General features: G+C 32.8%; 2 protein-coding genes across 5 annotated transcripts; both read right to left on the bottom strand.

The window, feature by feature from the left end:
- Positions 1-209: 209 nt before the first annotated feature.
- Positions 210-1,586, bottom strand: LOC145824233 (uncharacterized). Its single transcript, XM_082923858.1, has 2 exons — positions 1,041-1,586; positions 210-893 (listed from the first exon to the last, which is right to left on the bottom strand). Exons 1-2 carry the CDS (start codon positions 1,584-1,586, stop codon positions 210-212), a joined length of 1,230 nt encoding a protein of 409 aa, XP_082779984.1.
- An 8,493-nt stretch (positions 1,587-10,079) lies between these two features.
- Positions 10,080-13,783, bottom strand: LOC114306396 (uncharacterized). 4 transcript variants are annotated; one of them, XM_082866936.1, is made up of 8 exons: positions 13,427-13,783; positions 13,209-13,290; positions 12,880-13,030; positions 10,959-11,209; positions 10,757-10,844; positions 10,609-10,661; positions 10,437-10,520; positions 10,080-10,368 (listed from the first exon to the last, which is right to left on the bottom strand). In XM_082866936.1, the coding sequence occupies exons 4-7, from the start codon at positions 11,199-11,201 to the stop codon at positions 10,452-10,454; spliced, it is 453 nt and encodes a 150-aa protein (XP_082723062.1). In that variant the 5' UTR covers positions 11,202-11,209; positions 12,880-13,030; positions 13,209-13,290; positions 13,427-13,783; the 3' UTR covers positions 10,080-10,368; positions 10,437-10,451. The 4 variants fall into 4 exon arrangements, 3 of the variants coding, with proteins under 3 accessions (XP_082723062.1, XP_082723061.1, XP_082723060.1); XM_082866935.1 differs by having other exon boundaries at positions 10,080-10,358; XM_082866934.1 differs by having other exon boundaries at positions 10,080-10,358; positions 10,959-11,206.
- Between the last annotated feature and the right edge of the window lie 4,116 nt (positions 13,784-17,899).

The following is a 17,899-nucleotide window of genomic DNA, read 5'->3' as shown; positions in this document are numbered from 1 at the left end:
TATTGTAAAGAGAAGAAGGAGAGAGAGAAAACAGAGTACGCTATATACCTTTTCTTAATAATAGAGTCCTATATAAAAAGGATCTATGGTGTCTGTTAGGAACAGACACACCTATTCCTTTTTAAACCAAACACATATTTAAAATTCAAATAAATAAGACTATAAAAGGAAATAAATAAATAATAAAATATAATAATAAATAAAAATAATTAAAGTTTTGAAGCTTTTAGGAAATCTCCAACAGCATCCATGTTACAATTAGGGCAGGCCATGTAACCTTTTGTACTCCAACCAAACAAGGAACCATATGCAAGGAAGTCGTTGATGGTCCACATGACTGCTGCATGCATTGTAAATATTTGGCAGTTTGAGGCATCATATGTTTGCACACCATGCTCCCACAGATTAGTTAACTGTTCTACTAATGGTTGCAAGTAAACATCGATGTCTCTTCCAAGTGCGGATCGTCCGGGAATAAGCAATGACATCATGACAAATGGATCTTTCATACACTTCCATGGGGGTAGATTGTAAGGCATTAAGATTACGGGCCACATGCTGTACGATGTACTCATATTTCCAAATGGATTGAAACCATCCGTGGCAAGCCCTAGCCTTACATTCCGAGGATCCGCAAAGAACATAGGATGCAGCCTATCAAAGTCCTTCCATGCCTCACCATCAGCTGGATGTCGCAATACTCCATCATCCACACGTTTATCTTTGTGCCATCTCATATATGCGGCTATTTTTTTCGACATGTACAATCTCTTCAACCTCGGTGTCAAAGGAAAGCACCTCAGTATTTTGTGTGGAATTTTTGTAACCACCTTGTCGTTCAACTTGTATCTAGACTCCTTACATATAGGGCAATTCCCCAATGTGGCGTTGTCCTTCCAAAATAAAGTACAATCATTCTTGCATGCATGAATGGCCTCATATCCCAAACCCAATTCTTGTAAGAATTTTTTCGCTTCATAAAGGGTCCATGGAACATTTTCATCACACTTTGGTAGAATGTCTTTGAAAACTTGCATAACCATATTGAAAGATTTGTTGCTCCATTTATTATACACCTTCACATGAAGCATCTTAATTACGAAGGATAAGATGAAGAACTTTTCACACTCTGGATATACTTTGCGTTGAGCATCATTCAACAACTTCATGAACTTCAACAAATTGTGCCTCTCCGAACTAGTACGTTCTTCGTCGATATGATCATCCATGAGACCACTCATGTAAATCTCTTCTAACGTGGTTGGAAGTTCACCCACATTTTCATGATTGGTTGTCATTCTAGCTCGGTTGCTTTTAGTATCATCGTTTCGCATAGTAGGATGAGCACGAAACATGGAAACATGGTGGACCCAAGTTCGATAAGAACATGCGATTCCTCTTCGAATCAAGTGCAACCGTACAACGTGTCGACTAAATTTCGTGTCGTTCAAGCAATCAACACAAGGACAACGGATTTCATCCTGCGGCCCTAAATTCTTCATAGCGAACTCAATAAATGACTGAACACCTTCTAGATACTCTTTACTTTTTAGCCTATCTTTTATCATCATCCAACTCTTACCCATTATTAGAATAGTACACATCAAGCAAAGATGAACCTGGGAATGGACGGCAACTTGGAAAAATACTCTGTAATGGAAGAGAGCTTAAGTAAGTTTAGGGGTTCGATTAGCATTGCTTTTTGAAGTGAACAAAATAGTAATAACAGATCGGGATGTCTTGCCTATTTTTCAATTGCATATAGTTAGCTAATTTCACTAGTAACTTGGCATGTATTCATACGCAAATGTGACATACATTCACAATTCTATGTGAAGTCATCTTAGAGGGAGACATATAATTGTAACCAAATTTAAAGAGAAATTAAATTTGATATTCAATATAGATTGGACTTGAATAGATCTCAGCAAATATATTTTGTAAACATAAATTTTATGAAAATCAGATGGGTAAAACAAAAGTAATGAAATTTTAAAGTTTTGAAACATTTAAAAAATAAAGTAATTGCTTTATACATTAATTTGGCTGTTATGCACAAATCACAAAGAACAAAGACCCAAAAAAAGTCTAGTTGGTGCGACTCCCATTGAAGATACAATCAGCAGATGCTATTTTCCATATGTGAAACTAACACCTCCAAATATTAGTGTATTCAATACTATTTTTATGCATGATTCACAAATAAGAGTGTATTCAAGACTCTTTTAAATGGACACAAATAGAGTATGCAACTGAAGATAATTAAATGGACACACTCCCATAATGATATTTGAAGATTCAGGGGCATATATAATACACAAATCTGGGCCATGCCCTCCTAATTTGGGCCATTCACTTAATCTGAATTTTGATGAAGCTAATGTTGGGTTGGTTAGTGACTTTTTGGTGGCCAACAGCCTCTGCATTCAGAATGGAAGTTATCATCATCAGGTACATCTGTGAAATTTGAGTGACTAGACTCCTAGTTTTTTTAATGATTGCCACTACTTTGAATGTAAATCTTAGTTATATCCTCTGTTTAGTACTTTTGTTATTTTATTTTTATTTTTCCATATACTACTACTAAATCCATAGTGGATGAGATGGAGTATTGAATGAGCAGCAGGTTATAGTAGGATGGCCGCCACTACCCCGTCCAAGTGCTGCTAGTGTATGTAAAAATTGTAGATGTTTAAAAATGATTGGGGCTCTCTCTAGTTTTTTATAATGTACTTGTAATTTTTGGATGATATTATTTTTATTTTAAATTTATAAGATATCTAACGTTCACAATCAAAATACTTATGATGAAGAGGCATTTTTTTCCTGTCTTGATTGAGAGAAGTAAAGTGGTGTATTGTAGGACGGGACAATTTTTGTATCCACTGAATGCATGTTTGCCCTCTTTCTAATTTGTCATGAGTTTAAGATTAATGATAAAGTGTCTTGTTTGATAATTTAAGATGTAACCATTTTCATATATTTATAGACATATATAAAACCAAAAAAAAATTAAGAAGCTTAATTTCCCCAATAAGTGCCTTACAAACACCTGCAATGGAGAATACTTCCTTGTTTGATTTTCATTCTCAATGAACACATCAAATGTAACCAACTAATAAATTATTTTTCCTATTACTCTAAATTTGAGTGTTTGATTACATTCAAAACATGTGTTGTTCTAAATGGTGGGAACAACATAAACTGGATTTTAATCATCAGAGCAAACAAAAAAAAAATTATAAGCAAATTGGAGTGAATTTTTTTCAAAGAAAGGTACCTTCAATCTCTAAAAAGCACACCAGAAGGGAACTGGAATGTCCTTTTAATCTCCTTAGCTTACTTAGATTGCAGAGGCTTTCTCCTTGTGGTCTCAGGTCCTCTCACTAACACACAAAATAAGCTAAAACATTAATTACATTTCTCACCTCTGCATGCATATATATAGGGTTAGTTTGGAATATTCTTGAAATAGAGGCACATTTGGTGATATAGTTGAACAATCCAAAATCGATAATCCAAAATCCACAATCCGAAATTTCAACCAAACTCATTTATGAAATCAGAAAAAACCCTAAAAAATTGTTTACGAAATAAACGGAAAATGAAAGAAAAAAACATGTCAAAACCCTACAGAAATCGTGAGAGAAGGAGATGGGAGAGACAGCGAGCAACAGATACAAACAGATAGACCCAGATCGACAGAGAGGAAGAGAGACGACAAACACATACATGTAATCAGTGGTGGAGCCGATTTGCAGTGGTCGTGGTGGCGAGCGCCGGTGGCCAGCGATGGTGATGATCGGCGGTGGTGAGCGACGGGTTTGGTATCGACTTATGTTGGTGTGTGAGACAAAACAAAACAAAAAAGTGTCTGTGTAATATAGATACTGGGCGCCAATATTAATGAGTTTTCCTCTAAAAAAATTTTGAAGCTTTAGCGGCTAAATGATTATTTGTCGCCAAATATCCTTAACAGTGACTAAAAATTGGTCGCCAAAAGCATCCTATTTGGCTACTAAATTCAAAATTTTATCGGCAATATTTAATATACAACGACTAACTTAGCTGTGGTCGTAAAAAATTCATCAAAAATAAGCCCATTTTTGGGCGACAAAAATGTTTTGTCGCAAAATGTTATTATACGCGACTAAATCAAATTTTAGTAGCGTAAAAATTGTAACAAACAGCAACTAAAACTAAGTTTGGTCGCCAATAAGACTATATGGCGACTAAAATAACTTAGTAGCTAAAAAGATTCAATCAATGCAGACTAAATTAGGTTTTTAGTCGCCCAATCTGTTGTTTTTGGCGACTAAAATTGATTTGGTCGCCAATTTTAGTCGCCAAACATGCATTTTGTTGTAGTGCTAGTTAGTGCAAGGGATATATATAGATGCCAACAGTGGCTGGCTATGAATATATTATATATCCTCACCTACATATATGTCTATTGTAAGAATTTTTTTCTAAATATGGCTTAATGTGACTTATACATGATTATATTAGATTCATCTCATTAAGCAAGATATATGTACATCAATTAGATAGTGACTAATCATTGACACCTATATATACATAATGTATAATGGAGATAGTGTCGATGCATTGAATGTGATAGATTCATTATGAATGAATCTTAGAGATGCATTTTGTATCTATTATCAATATAGAAGATACATTAATCTATCTACTGAGTTCATTAATATAGAAGATGCATTATGTATTATGAATGTAGAAGATACATTAATCTATTTAATGAAGTTCATCGAATGAATGGATTCTTTGATAGGAAGAATGCTAGTATAAATAGTGTAAGGTCCCAAACCACACTCTCCATCACAAAAACTCAAGTTGTCACCATAAGAACGCTCACATTGCCTAGAGAGAAAAGTTATTTGAAGATCTTAGACAAATAAAGAACTTGAAGATCAAAGTCTTCTATTCAAGGTTTCTCTTTCTCAAAAGAGGTTTTTATACTATCATGATCAATGTATGTATACACTTATTTTGTATAGTTAAAATTCATATAGTTTTCATGTATAGAATTGAATCCTTAATGGTTTTTAATTTATGTTCTGCAATTTTTTTTTCTTTCTTCCGTTTTATATAGGTAATAGAAAAATTAAACTAAGAGTATATTAACATGTGTGTAATGTACAAATAAATAAAAGACTCAATGCTATTTGTCAAGTATATGTTAATTTAGTGTATGGGGACAGTACTTGAAAGGATGGTTGGGTCAAACCAAGTTAAGGGACAACTATACAGAGTGAACCAACCGAACATATATAGTGTTCAAAGGTGTGTGCCTCTGGATTACCTTCCACATAATGAATACAAGTGAAAGCAAGGGAGCCAGTGAAAAGGATTTGATAAGGGCAAGACTTGATTCGGCAAAGCAGCCAAATGACCCTAGATAGGATCACTTAGAGGGCTTGGGCCGAGATATTTTTTTTAAATTTTATCATTTCGACATATATATATATATATATATACTAGTACCAGTACTCCTATTCTATAAGAATCCCCTATATGTTTTGAACATTGTCGTGGTAATGGTTTTCCTTTTGCTTTATCCTTGTTTCATAGAGTGTACTTCTGTGAAAAAAAATACCAATCTCCTATGAAGCACATGTATATGGATGGAGGAAGTAAATGCTTTTCAAATGGAATCATAAAAATAGATGCACCTGTCCAAGAGACAATTTGCAAGTACATAAACTAAAAAAAAAAAAAAATCAACATCATGGCTATTGAATTTGGACCAAATGACTCACATTTTTTTTTTTTTTTCCGGTTGGTTTGGCATTATGAGTTTCTCATGCGGGGTTTATAAAATCATGCAGTGGTTTATAAAATCATCCCCAAATCAAAATAGTTGTTGTGAACAAACACATTTTCGTAAAGAAAATAGTTGGAGTAAAGAAGTCAATTAATCATTTGATTTAGACTTGAAGAATTCAATAATACAGCCTCATCTATGGGATGGTTGATACCAAATCATAAAAAAAATATAATAAATAATAATAAAAAAAGAGTGTGTATCATATGCTTTAATTATGAGATTTTGTAATGAACTTGACTATGAAACTTGTGATAATTATTTATAAGATTTTTTGATTTTTTTATATTTTAGTTATGACCTACTTTAGATATGATGTACAAGTGGATAGTTTAAACTGTTCAAAAAAAAAAATTCACATAATCAAAATCTTTTACTTCTTGTTTTAATATTCATTTCCGTATCTAGCTAATTGTTGAAGATATGTTAAAATCGCATTGTCATGATATTAATACTTCAAATCACATTTATATTCAGTTTTATATTTCAAATCATATTTATTATTTATTTTTATAAATACAAAATGAAAGGGTTATTAATATCCGATTAATTTAATTTTTTACAAACATGTTATACTCACTGTACCTTAAAAGGTAAACAGTTTGGATTATTAAAATAAATTTCAAAATAAGCTCAATTACCACACAACAATGACTAATGTGCCTCCCACCAAGCAACCACACCATCTCCTAACCGTAGATCTCCGCATAAACAAAGCATTGGCAAGCTACTTTATTTGGTTTAATTTTTAAAATTATTTTTTTTGTTTTATTTTATTTTATTTTTTCTGTGGTAAAAAATTATATTTTAATTTTTTTTTTTTGAGAAAATTACTAATCAGTGTTAATTTCAAAAAATTATTACAAATTCTTAAAATAATTTAAGTTTTTAATTATCAATATTTATAAAAATTATCACTTATTTGTAATTATTTTTCAACACTTCCACTGCAATGAAATTTCTCCTCTTTTTTTTTTTTTTTTTTTACTTTTTAAATGTATTTAATCTAGATATACCTAAAATTAAAATATTTGTAAAGAAATTTAATTTTTTTTTACTACATACAAAAATAATTAAAAAATATGTATTTTTTTATTTTTCACACTTTTTATATTCAATAAAAAAATTTAAATTTTTTTCATAAATATGTTGCTTTCTAAGTTTGTTTAGATGATGTGAATATAAAAATAAAAAGTAGATTAAAATATAAAAACATACTAACTAAAGACAAATTTTTTTTTTATAAAAAATAGAAAACCCAAAACCAAATAGTGGACACTACAACAAATAAGAGTTTTAGGAACTAAATATTTTTAATATTTAAAAGTGAATGCTTTGTTGCAAAAAACAAAAACAAGAAAGAAAAAAAAAATTTGAGGGTTAATTCCTGCCATTGGAAAGATAATTGCTAAAAGTTTGTCCCAAAAAGTAAGAAAAATGACTTCTAACAACAAAATTTTAAAAATGTCGAAAATAAATACACTTTTAAATACAAAATAATTTGTTCCCAAAACCTTTGAGATAAAAAATTTAATCCTAAAAGATAATAATTTATCACTAAATATTTAATTTTTTTCGCTAAAAATACAAATGACATTTTTTACAATAAAATTATTTTGTTCTGAAAAAAATTTATTTTTAAAATTTTAATTTATGGTTGTGACACCATGCATGTGAACCTTATATTGATTCACCTTTTAGAAGATGCCAAATTTGTGGCTATGAAAACCCATTGAAGCTACTTTTCCTATTGGGATGTTGATCCATAATTTTCTTTTTTTGTTCTTTTTTTTTTTTTAATGTCCAGGACATCCTGAAGTAATGTTTAGAAACTAGACCGGACCAGCCGATTGGACCAGAGATCGGACCTTGTGTCGATCCAAAACACCTTCTAAATCCAGACATAGTTCAAAATCGGTGTAAAATGAAAGAATCGGAAGAACTGCCGATTCAACCGTCAAACTTGGCGACCCGAACTGGGTTTTAATAGAACCAGCCAGTTTTCTTCATCTTTATTTTCCCTTCTCTGGTACTCTGTTTCTGACTCTTTTGCTTCCCTTTTTTGCCGTTATTTTTCGTAAGTTGTTTAATGTTTATTTTTATAGTCATTATCATGTCCAAACAAAACAAAAAGTATTGAGGCAAAGAAAAGTCAATGATGGAATAGCAATATAGCACTAAATATTTTTAAAAATTCATAAATATTTTTTATAATAAATTTATGATTTCATAGTTGTTAGTTAATGGTTTGGTGAACTAATTTTTTTGATTATCTATTATGGCACTCATCTTGCAAAAATAAATATATATATATATATATATACTCATCTTGCAAATATTTTGAAAATTCTATTATTTTGTTTAATTTAATTTTTTTTTTCATTTTTATACTTACATTTTTAATATATATATATATATATATTTAAATATATTTATGATGTAATTATGACTTCACAATTTTACTGTTTTGACTCGATGGTTGAACCGGCGACCCGTCTACTCAGTCCCTTTTCTAATTCGCTCACTGGTCCGATTTTTAAAACATTACCCCCAAAAACTTCTTAAGATCCACTTTTTTAAGTCAAATTGAAAAAAACTAACCGTTCCACCGCGAATTTTTTGCTTGAATGGTAAAAAGTGGAGGAGTAACTCCCTACCAATTAGAACGGCCGTGTTGATCCATAAGTTGCTTTCAATAATTGAACTGTTAAATGTCAAGTCACATTCTTGCTGGCTCCTATCAAAGGGATAATAGGGTGAACTAACAACTCTCAGTTTGGACACGCAAGCCATCTGCATATCTCTCTATAAATCATAAGTTTAAGGCGGAATTACACATTAGTGGCAGTCAAAAAAATTTATTAACAAAAAAAAATAAATATTATAAATATTAATAATTAAAATTATAAATTTTTTCACTAATGTGTAATACTTTTTGAAAACATTCCTGAAATGTAATTTTAATAAGATGACTGGCTAGATAGGGGCAGAATCTAATAAGGGGAAATACTAAATCTTATCACTGAAAAATTAGGGTAAAGATTTATAAATTGGTAGAATTTTTTTTTAAATGTTAAACATAATCAAGATTTGAACCTAAAAAAATATCACCAATTCATAACACCTTTCGGTTTTCCATACTGAATTGTAATCTTCCCACAGTAATTTTTATATGTGGATAAGATATATGTCATGTGGTACTTTCTACATGACACCATTGATTGCCGTTAAAAAAATATGTGGTACCTTCTATTATTATGATTGGTTTTGATAATAAGATCTACAATATTTATGATTAATGAAAGATAATACCACATCATACCCTATTGGATACTAAAATTTCTCCTTCCAATCTAATGAAACTAGCTATTTAAGAAAGTTTTGAAATCTCTCTCATAGAGTAACTTTATTAGTCATTCTTTTAATGGCTAAAGGCATAATTTGGGATGCAACAATTTTAAAATATTATTAGGATCATTACTTATTTATAATCATTGTTTCTTAGATGAATTGAGTTGATTTAAGATTCACTATAAAAAATTAAAGTTTTGGAGATCAAAATTTAGGGACAAATATTTTTTAGGGACTAAATGTTTTTGTTGCGAAAAGTATCGTTATTATATTTTTAGTAACGAAAATTAAACATTCACTACAAAAAAATTGCTTTTTTGCGATGGCAAAATGCCGTCACAAATACCCAAAATGCCGTCTCAAAAGGTTTTTTGCGACGGCAACTAACTTTTAGCGACGGCAAGTGGGGGGTCTCAACAAAGGAAGTTACAAAAGGGTTTAGCGACGGTATAACGCCGTCGCCTTTTTTTTGCGACGGAAAAATGCTGTCGGCATTAATGCGTGAAAATCTGAGATTTTTTGAGACAGCACTATGTTGCCGTCGCTAAAAAGGTTATTTACGACGGCAAAAATACCGTCGCTAAAGGGTTATTTGAGACAGCACCTGATGTCGTCGCTAAAGTATTATTGGCGGCGGCAAATAATACAGTCGCTAAAGGTCTTCCGTTTCAACTAATTCCACTATATTTTGCGACAGCATTACTGCCGTCGCAAAAAAACCTGGTTCCATTTTTCTTTTGAGACGGTGTGTGTGGTGCTGTCTCAAAAAATAAAAAAAAATAAATGTAATAAAATTATTAAAAATATGAAAATGACCTGTAATAAATGAAAAATAACTATAAAAAAAATGATAATTACATAATAATATAAAAAGTCCAGTATATAAATAAAAATTCATCCATAATTAAAATATTCTTCCATTCATTACAACACATCAGCAAAATTATCTCACTACATAATGTTGCATAATACATATATAATGTTATTCACAAATCTAAATAACGTAAATCAAAAACAAAAGTTTTCGTCATAATTCTTCCGTGGGTTACAAAAATAAAAGTTTGTCATAATCTTCACACGCCTGCATTCCACAATAAGTAAAATTGCAGTGATGTCCTCAATCCACCATTGAGTGATGTCCATCCCACCATCCCTGGTCCACCTGCAAGAGCCTTAGAAACATTAATAGAACAATATTGCAGCCAGCAGTAAAATTAGGAATGTAGGACATTTGAATTACCAAAGCCTCTCAAATCTAGTAGTAATAGCCACCTCCATATGGGTGATCATTCCCATGAAAAGATGAATATGAGTCTTCACCATACTGTAACATGACAGAAGGTAGAATATCAAAAGTATGGTAAAGTGTAAGACGTGAACCAATAAACATAAAGTAAGCCATGAGTGCTCACATCAGAGCCATAATAATCGTGTGAGTAGAGACTGCTGCCAGCTCCAAAAGAATCTAAAACAAAAAGAGACATGAGCATGAGCAATCTGATAAAAAAAAATCCATACAAACAAGTAGGGAAAAAGGAACATTGGGCACAAAATCCATACCTTGATAGCGATGTGCGTGAGCTGCTAGATCAGAATAATCTAATCGAGGTCTAAGTCTGCTAGGCTCCATGTAATCAGGATCATGGTTCTTAATGCCAAAAAAAAAAACATGTAAACAAGTTACATTATGTGCGACACTGACAGAAATCTCAAAACAATAATACTTCAACAAAAAAAGAAATTTAAATGAAGTCCAGCTTACTGTCACGAAAAATGGTCGTTTTATCCCATGTGAACTGTCGTCATAAAAGTAGTGGTCATCAAAGTGCCTTCCAACAAATGGCCCGTTAAATCCTTCTTCGGGAGAAAATAGTTGCCTCCTGACTAGGATATGCCTCCCACGGCCACTATCAGTTGCTTCATGCCTGATCCTATCAAGGCTAGGTATTGCTGGAACAACATTTCCACCAGATGCATCATGAGAACTACCAAACAAATCTCTCATTCCACCTGCTTATATAAGGTTACATACAAGGGCTTGATAAGTGAATGCATTCAGGTTATAAAGATTAGCAGTAACCATTACAAAAAATGTTGAGGACATAGATGATCAATTTTGGTCCAACATTTCAGGTCTGTGAATTAAAAATTACCACTTTTGATGGTAAGAACATGTGAAAATTGTTTTGATAGAACATTTTGTAATCATGTGAACTTAAGCACAATGAAGTTGGCTCAAATTTATAACGCTTCTGCCAAGTAGGAACTATGGAACCCAATCCTTGAGATCATATATTTTATGTTTATTCCTTCTTTTTTATTCATTTTTTTCGTGCTGCGGAAGAGGGGTGGATTTTAACTAGAATGAAAAAGCAGAGCTTATACAAGTGGAATCATCAGATAAGGAACAAAGTTCCAATCTATGTCACACCTTTCCTCCAATCACGTCTCGAAAGTGTCGAAATTTTAGAAATTTAAAAGGATAGGAAGAAAGAAAATCAGAAGGGAAAAAGCTAACACATGGAATGCTTTGGGGCTTTCATGGTTCTTTTTTTTTTTTTTTTTTTTTTAAGACAAAGAAAAGAAGACAAAGGGGAAAGAAAATAATAGAGAATGGTCTTGCATATGGGGGCTGAAAGGATTCTGCAATGTAAAATTGCTTCTTGGTTTATTCTTTATGATAGAGGCACACACACACACACACACACATATATAAACACGTATACACAAAACACTGGTTCTGAAAACAACATAACTCACTCTATTAATACCACACTAAACACTGGTTCTGAAACATATGGCCAAGATTACTTGCATGCATCTATATATAGTGGCAAAAGTTGTGCATTTCAAAATGATTAAGATATACAAGTCATAAAGAGTAAATTGGCATCATGAATAGCTACAAATTAGGAGAAAAGAAATTTAATCAAATTTTTTACTTTTCAGTGGTTCCAGTTGTACATGATAAAAAGTGCAGAAAATCTTCAATACTTGAGATGTCCACTACACCTAATCTACCCATAATACCACAAAATTTCAATAACTTACCTACCTAGAGTTCTACAATCTAGTAAAATAATGTCTAAAGTGCAACCTTCCTGTACCAAGTTTGATGTTGTTAAGAAATCAGATTGTTCTTTCAAAAAGTAAAAAGTCATGCAGACAATTCTATGTGAGGCAAAACATATTTCCACAGGGGAGTCATGCTTAGGCCTTCTAGAAATCTCTATAAATGGTTCGGATGGCTTATGTATAAAGAGTATGCTCTAAATAAAGCCATGACTATAGCTGAAGCCAGAGAGGTTATTACAACCAGTGCTTCAATCAGTTGTGCTGCACAACTGGTCAAAGCACTTGTTTTGAACCTCCCATGCTTTGGCAATAGCTGCAGCCTCTAACTAGTACTAAAATATTCTGCTCCATTCTAGGAAGTCATGGATGTTAAGGTTACAGTGGAAGTGGTTTAAATACAGAAGAAACATCCCAATTCATAGAGTCCAAATTCTTAAACAATACGATCACGGTATTTCATAGAAACATACATTAAAATAGAGCATCAGCCCAAATTCAGGTTCTGAAGTGAGAAATACACACAAAAGAGCATTGCAATAATTGTTTCTAAACACCAGAAAATCATACATAGGAACAGAAAAGTTCATGGAGTTTCAGAATACACCAACCATGAGATGCAAAAATGATACACAGCCTTGACCCAACCGTCCTCTTTCAATAGATAAGAGGGGGTGAGAAGATTCTGCTTCAGACTTCAGTTGGAGGTTTCAACCTTACGAGCCTTTTGATTCTATCCTTGTCCATGTTCTCTAGCAACCCCTTTTCAGCACAAAGAGGAAAAACTATCACAAACATGAACACTTGAATAAGGCTCAGAATTCAACTTCTATATATAAACACAAGCATAACCGGAATAAAGCTCAGAAAATAGACCAAAATATATACTAGATTTTAGGAAATACAGAGAGAGAAAGAGAGAGAGAGAGAGAGCTGTGACCTAGGGCTTCGACAGACAAAGTCCAAGGGATTTTGCGCCAAGAACGAATGCAGCAAAATCCACCCGCCACAGATGTAATCACCTTCTCATTCCATCGTGGATTCAACAAAACAATTGCAAAATATAAGAATGTCTTGTTTATTTAAATAAAATGAAATCAAATGAAATCATCAAAATATATTCAGATAGACAGAAAGATATAAGAAATTAGACCGCACCAGGAACACCGGCGAATCGGAGAGTCTCTTCAATCATACGAATCTGAGCGAACTGATGTTCTTGAAGCTTCGAGCTTCGAGCTTGCTATTAATGGCTGCGGTGGTCCCTGAGCAGCTCCTTCGCCACTAGAATAAGAGCAGCAGAGGGAAAGCCAACGGAGTGAGAAACAAAAGAGTGAGGCTCCTTAACCCCGTCGCTCAACGCCATCATCTGCCGTGCTCACAGTCGCGAGAGAGAGATGGGGATTTTTGGTTCAAAAATTAGGGATTTGAGATTTGGGGATTTTTGGTTGAAGGGGGGAAAAACGAGCGGGAATCAGATTTTGTGCTTTTTTTTTTTTCCGCCACATCAAGCATAACTGGCTCAGATGAAAATTTAGGCCAAGTTTGGGAACACTCCAAAAAGTCAAAAAGTCAAAAAGTTACTCAAAAAGTTAAAAAGTTATCATTATTCACCAAAAGTCAACAATTACGGCTGCACAACTCCCAATTCTAATTTTCTCCTACAAATCAATTTTTACAATTTTTTATTACACATTTTTCCATAAAAAGTCAAAAAGTTAACCCAAACATTCATATTTTCAACCTCAACTTTTTAGTCTAAAAAGACAAAAAGTGCACTTATTTAGTCTTTCCAAACTTGGCCTTAAGGTAGGTTTGATAACATTTTGTGAGGATATATTTTCTGAGTACCAACACGTGGCAAGGTGACGCCGATGTGTCAGCCGAGGTGCCACGTGTCCTGGTCATTATGCCGAGGTTATCTCGGCATTGCCGAGGTTATCTCCGAAGATATCGGGATCCGAGATAAACGGATAAGGGATAAGAGTCCTAGAATGAAGAGGAGACTTAGTCAAGATGAGGATAAAACTCTTAGGGAGTTTATCTTTATCTCTTGAAGAGTCCAAAGTAAGTATTGAATTGGAGTCTATAGAAGTCAGGCTTTTAGTGGGACTAGGATTGAGTAAACTATAAAAGAGAGACACCCCCGTGGGTCTAAGGTACGCAATTTATGCTTTGAGCAGTGAGTTTAGCACTTGATTATCTTTGAGAGATGTACTGACTTGATCGTCGAAGTGCCCCCTGGTGAAAGAGCCACCGCCGGAGCCTTCTCTTTCTGTTATAGGTTAACTGAAGCCATCTATTCTACCAGTGCTCTCTAGCTAATTACTAAACGGGCAGTGTGATCAGAAAATCACTCACACACATTTATATTTTTAATTTATGTTTACAAAAATTTTATAAATTGATTTTTGTTTATTTTTAGAAAAATATAAATTACAAATGCGTTTGAACAAAATATTTTTAAAAAATTAAAAACATAAACTAAAAAACATGTTTATCCAGGCCTAAAATATTTATATTTATTTTTTTATTATTTATGACAATGAGATCATACAAATTTTAATTGAAAAAAATTTATTTGAAAAAAAAATATTTAAAAAAATATTTGAAAAAACAATTAATTAAAAAAATATTGTTAGTCAAATTTTTAGATTTATGTTTAAAAACCAACGTAAACTCATTTTTTGAGAGAGATGAGTGAAAGAGAGAGAAAAGAGAGATGAGCGAGAGACACAGAAAGAAAGAGACAAAAAGAGAGAGAGGGAGACCCATTTCATTTTTTGAATTTTTTGTTTTTCAACAACAATGGGCTTAGAGAAAAAGATGAATGTGAACGAGAGAAATGAACGATTGAGAGAGAAGAGAGATGAGGGAGAGAGAGAGAGAGAGAAAGAAATAAAAATAAAAATAAAAATAGAAACAAGATGAGCGAAAGAGAGAGAAAAAGACAGCAAAAAGAGATGAACAAGAGGTATAGAGAGAGAAGGAGAGACAAGAAAGATGAGCAAGAGAGATAAGAGAGCCAGAGAGAATAGACAACGAGAGAGAGAGAGAAACAACAAAAAGAGATGAACAAGAGATATAGAGAGAGACATAGAAAGAGAAAGAGAGAGAAGAAGAAGAAAGATGAGCAAGAGAGATAGAGAGCAAAGAGAGATGATAGAGCCAGGGAGAAGAGTGATGAGTGAGAGAGAGAAAGAGAAAAAAAAAGATCTATAATCGAAAGGGAGATCGGTAAATCAATAAGAGGGGATAGAGAGAGTGAGCAATGCGAGCACAGTGTGAGACACACACACACAGAGAGAGAGAGAGAGAGAGAGACACACACACACAGATAGAAAGACAAAGAGTGATGAGTAGGGGTAATGAAAAAAAAATTTATTTTTTATTTTTTTTAGTTACTAAGGTTGAAAATTTATTTGTTTCATTTTTATTTTAATGATTTTTTTTTTTTGGTAGAAGTAAGGGTAATATTTTAATGAAAAATATTTTCCATTAAAATAAAGTTAATTTTTTGCGGTCAATGAAAAATATTTTTCTGCGGCCCATTTTTTTTTTTTTTGTTACTAAAATGGAAGTGGCAAAGGAGAGGGAGTGGCAGTAGTAGTGAATGTGGTGGACAAGAGATGGTGGTGGTGGCGAAGGAGATTAGTGGTGAAGTTGTAGTAGTGGTAGAGGAGATGAAGTGGCGGTGGTGGTGGTGGTGGCGAAGAAGATTAGTGGTGAAGTTGTAGTAGTGGTAGATGAGATGATGTGGCGGTGCTGGAGGAGAGGTAATGGTAGTAGTAGTAGCAGTAGTGGTAGTGATGGTAGTAGAGTGGTAACGATGGTGGATGGGAAGTAATGGTAGTAGTAGTGGCAGTAGTGGTGGTGGTCATAATTCCACCCATTGATTTAAGTGTGGTGTTTATTTTGACCTTTCAAATCATAATTCTATATCCATTTTTCAAAACTCAATTCAAAATATAATCATTACTTTTCAGAACTCATAACCAAACAAATAATTCAAAACTCTTTTCAAAACTTAATTCAAATCAATTTTTTAAATATTTTAATTTTGTGAGGGACAGATAAAGAAGAGAGATAGAGAGAGAGACAAAGACAGAGTGATGAGCAAGAGAGAGACAAAGTGGTTGCTAAAAGTGTATTTTCTTATAGTGGATTGATAAATCGAGAAGGAACTCGATAAATAAAGAAGATGAGAGGGAGAGAGTGAACAAGGCGAACATAGTGAGGGAGAAATAGACAAATAGACAAGCAGACAGAGAGAGAGAGAGATAGAAGAGTGATGAGTGAGAGAGAGATAGACAGAAAAAGAGACAAAGAGAGAAAGAGAGAGAGATAGAGGGAGAGATAGAAAAAGAGAGAGAAACAAGAGATGAGCGAGAGATAGACAAAAAGAGAGAGAAATAGAGCGAAAAGAGATGAACAAGAGAGAGACACAGAAAAAGAGAGAAACAGAGAGGAAGAGAGATTAAATAGAAAGATAAGATAGAGAGAAAAGAAATGAGAGATAGAGAGAAGAGAGATGAGCGAGAGAGACAGATGAGAGAGATAGAGAGAAGAGAGATAGGCGAGAGACACAAAGAGAAAAGGAGAGAGAGAAAAAGACAGACAGACAGAGAAAGAAGAGTGATGATTGAAAGAGATAAAGAGAAGAGAGAGAGAGAGATAGATAGAGACAGAGAGACAGGAAGATGAAAAAATGAATGAAAAGAGAAATGCTATATCAAAAGAGTAAGACGACATAATTTTTTTTAATTTTTTTTACAACAGAAAAATATTGTTGCATTTATTCAAACCATTTTGTGACTGTATATATATGATACTGTCTCAAAACCACAATCACTATGCTAGGTTAGAGTTTTCCAAAAACTCTTTTGAGAAAATTATACTTTATTGTTTTCCGTGTTATATTGTTTTTACTGAATTTTTTTAATATTTTAAGTAAATTTTTTAATTTTTAGACACACCTAACATAAATACACCTAAAAAGTAAAAAAATTATAAAAAAAATCTTTTAAAAATTCATTAAATACCAAAAAATACAAAAATTTAATACATTTTTTTTATATATTTTTATGTATTTATTAATTTTTAAAAATATTTTTTCATAATTTTTTTTTATTTTTTAGATACATCTAAGTAAGGTGCATATAAAAAAATATTTAAAAATTTAAAAATAAAAACATGAAAGTCACTTTTTGCGACGGTAGAAAATGCCGTCTCAAAAAAGCAGAGTATTTACAACGGCACCATTTGCCATCTCAAAAAAGCAGAGTATTTGCGACGGCAGAAAATACCGTCTCAAAAAAGGAGAGTATTTGCGACGGCAGAAAATACCGTCGCAAATACTCTCCTTTTTTGAGACGGCAAATTGCGCCGTCACAAACGCTCTGCTTTTTTGAAATGGCAAATGGTGCTGTCGCAAATGTTCTGTTTTTTTGAGATGGCAAATTGTGCCGTCGCAAATATTCTTCTTTTTTGAGACGGCATTTTTTGCTGTCGCAAAAAGTGACTTTTTGAGACGGCAAGTGTGCCGTCGCAAATAGTTCTGTCTTTTAAGCCCAATTTTCTTGTAGTGATTAGTGATGAATTATTATGTTTTTTGGACCAAATTTTTTATCT

The sequence above is a fragment of the Camellia sinensis genome, chromosome 4 (assembly GCF_055761805.1).
Source record: "Camellia sinensis isolate YWXY chromosome 4, ASM5576180v1, whole genome shotgun sequence".
NCBI classification, from domain to species: Eukaryota; Viridiplantae; Streptophyta; class Magnoliopsida; order Ericales; family Theaceae; genus Camellia; species Camellia sinensis.
This window is presented reverse-complemented; position numbering and strand designations above follow the sequence as displayed.

Bases quoted from the DNA above. Each gene is read 5' to 3' on its own strand.
- LOC145824233 (XM_082923858.1), bottom strand. From the start codon at position 1,586: ATGGGTAAGAGTTGGATGATGATAAAAGATAGGCTAAAAAGTAAAGAG. The intron at 894-1,040 runs GTTATGCAAGTT...TTATTTTGGAAG, and splicing joins GCAACAAATCTTTCAATATG to GACAACGCCACATTGGGGAA.
- LOC114306396 (XM_082866936.1), bottom strand. From the start codon at position 11,201: ATGAGAGATTTGTTTGGTAGTTCTCATGATGCATCTGGTGGAAATGTT. The intron at 10,845-10,958 runs GTAAGCTGGACT...TTTGGCATTAAG, and splicing joins AACGACCATTTTTCGTGACA to AACCATGATCCTGATTACAT. The intron at 10,662-10,756 runs GTATGGATTTTG...TTTTTGTTTTAG, and splicing joins TCACGCACATCGCTATCAAG to ATTCTTTTGGAGCTGGCAGC.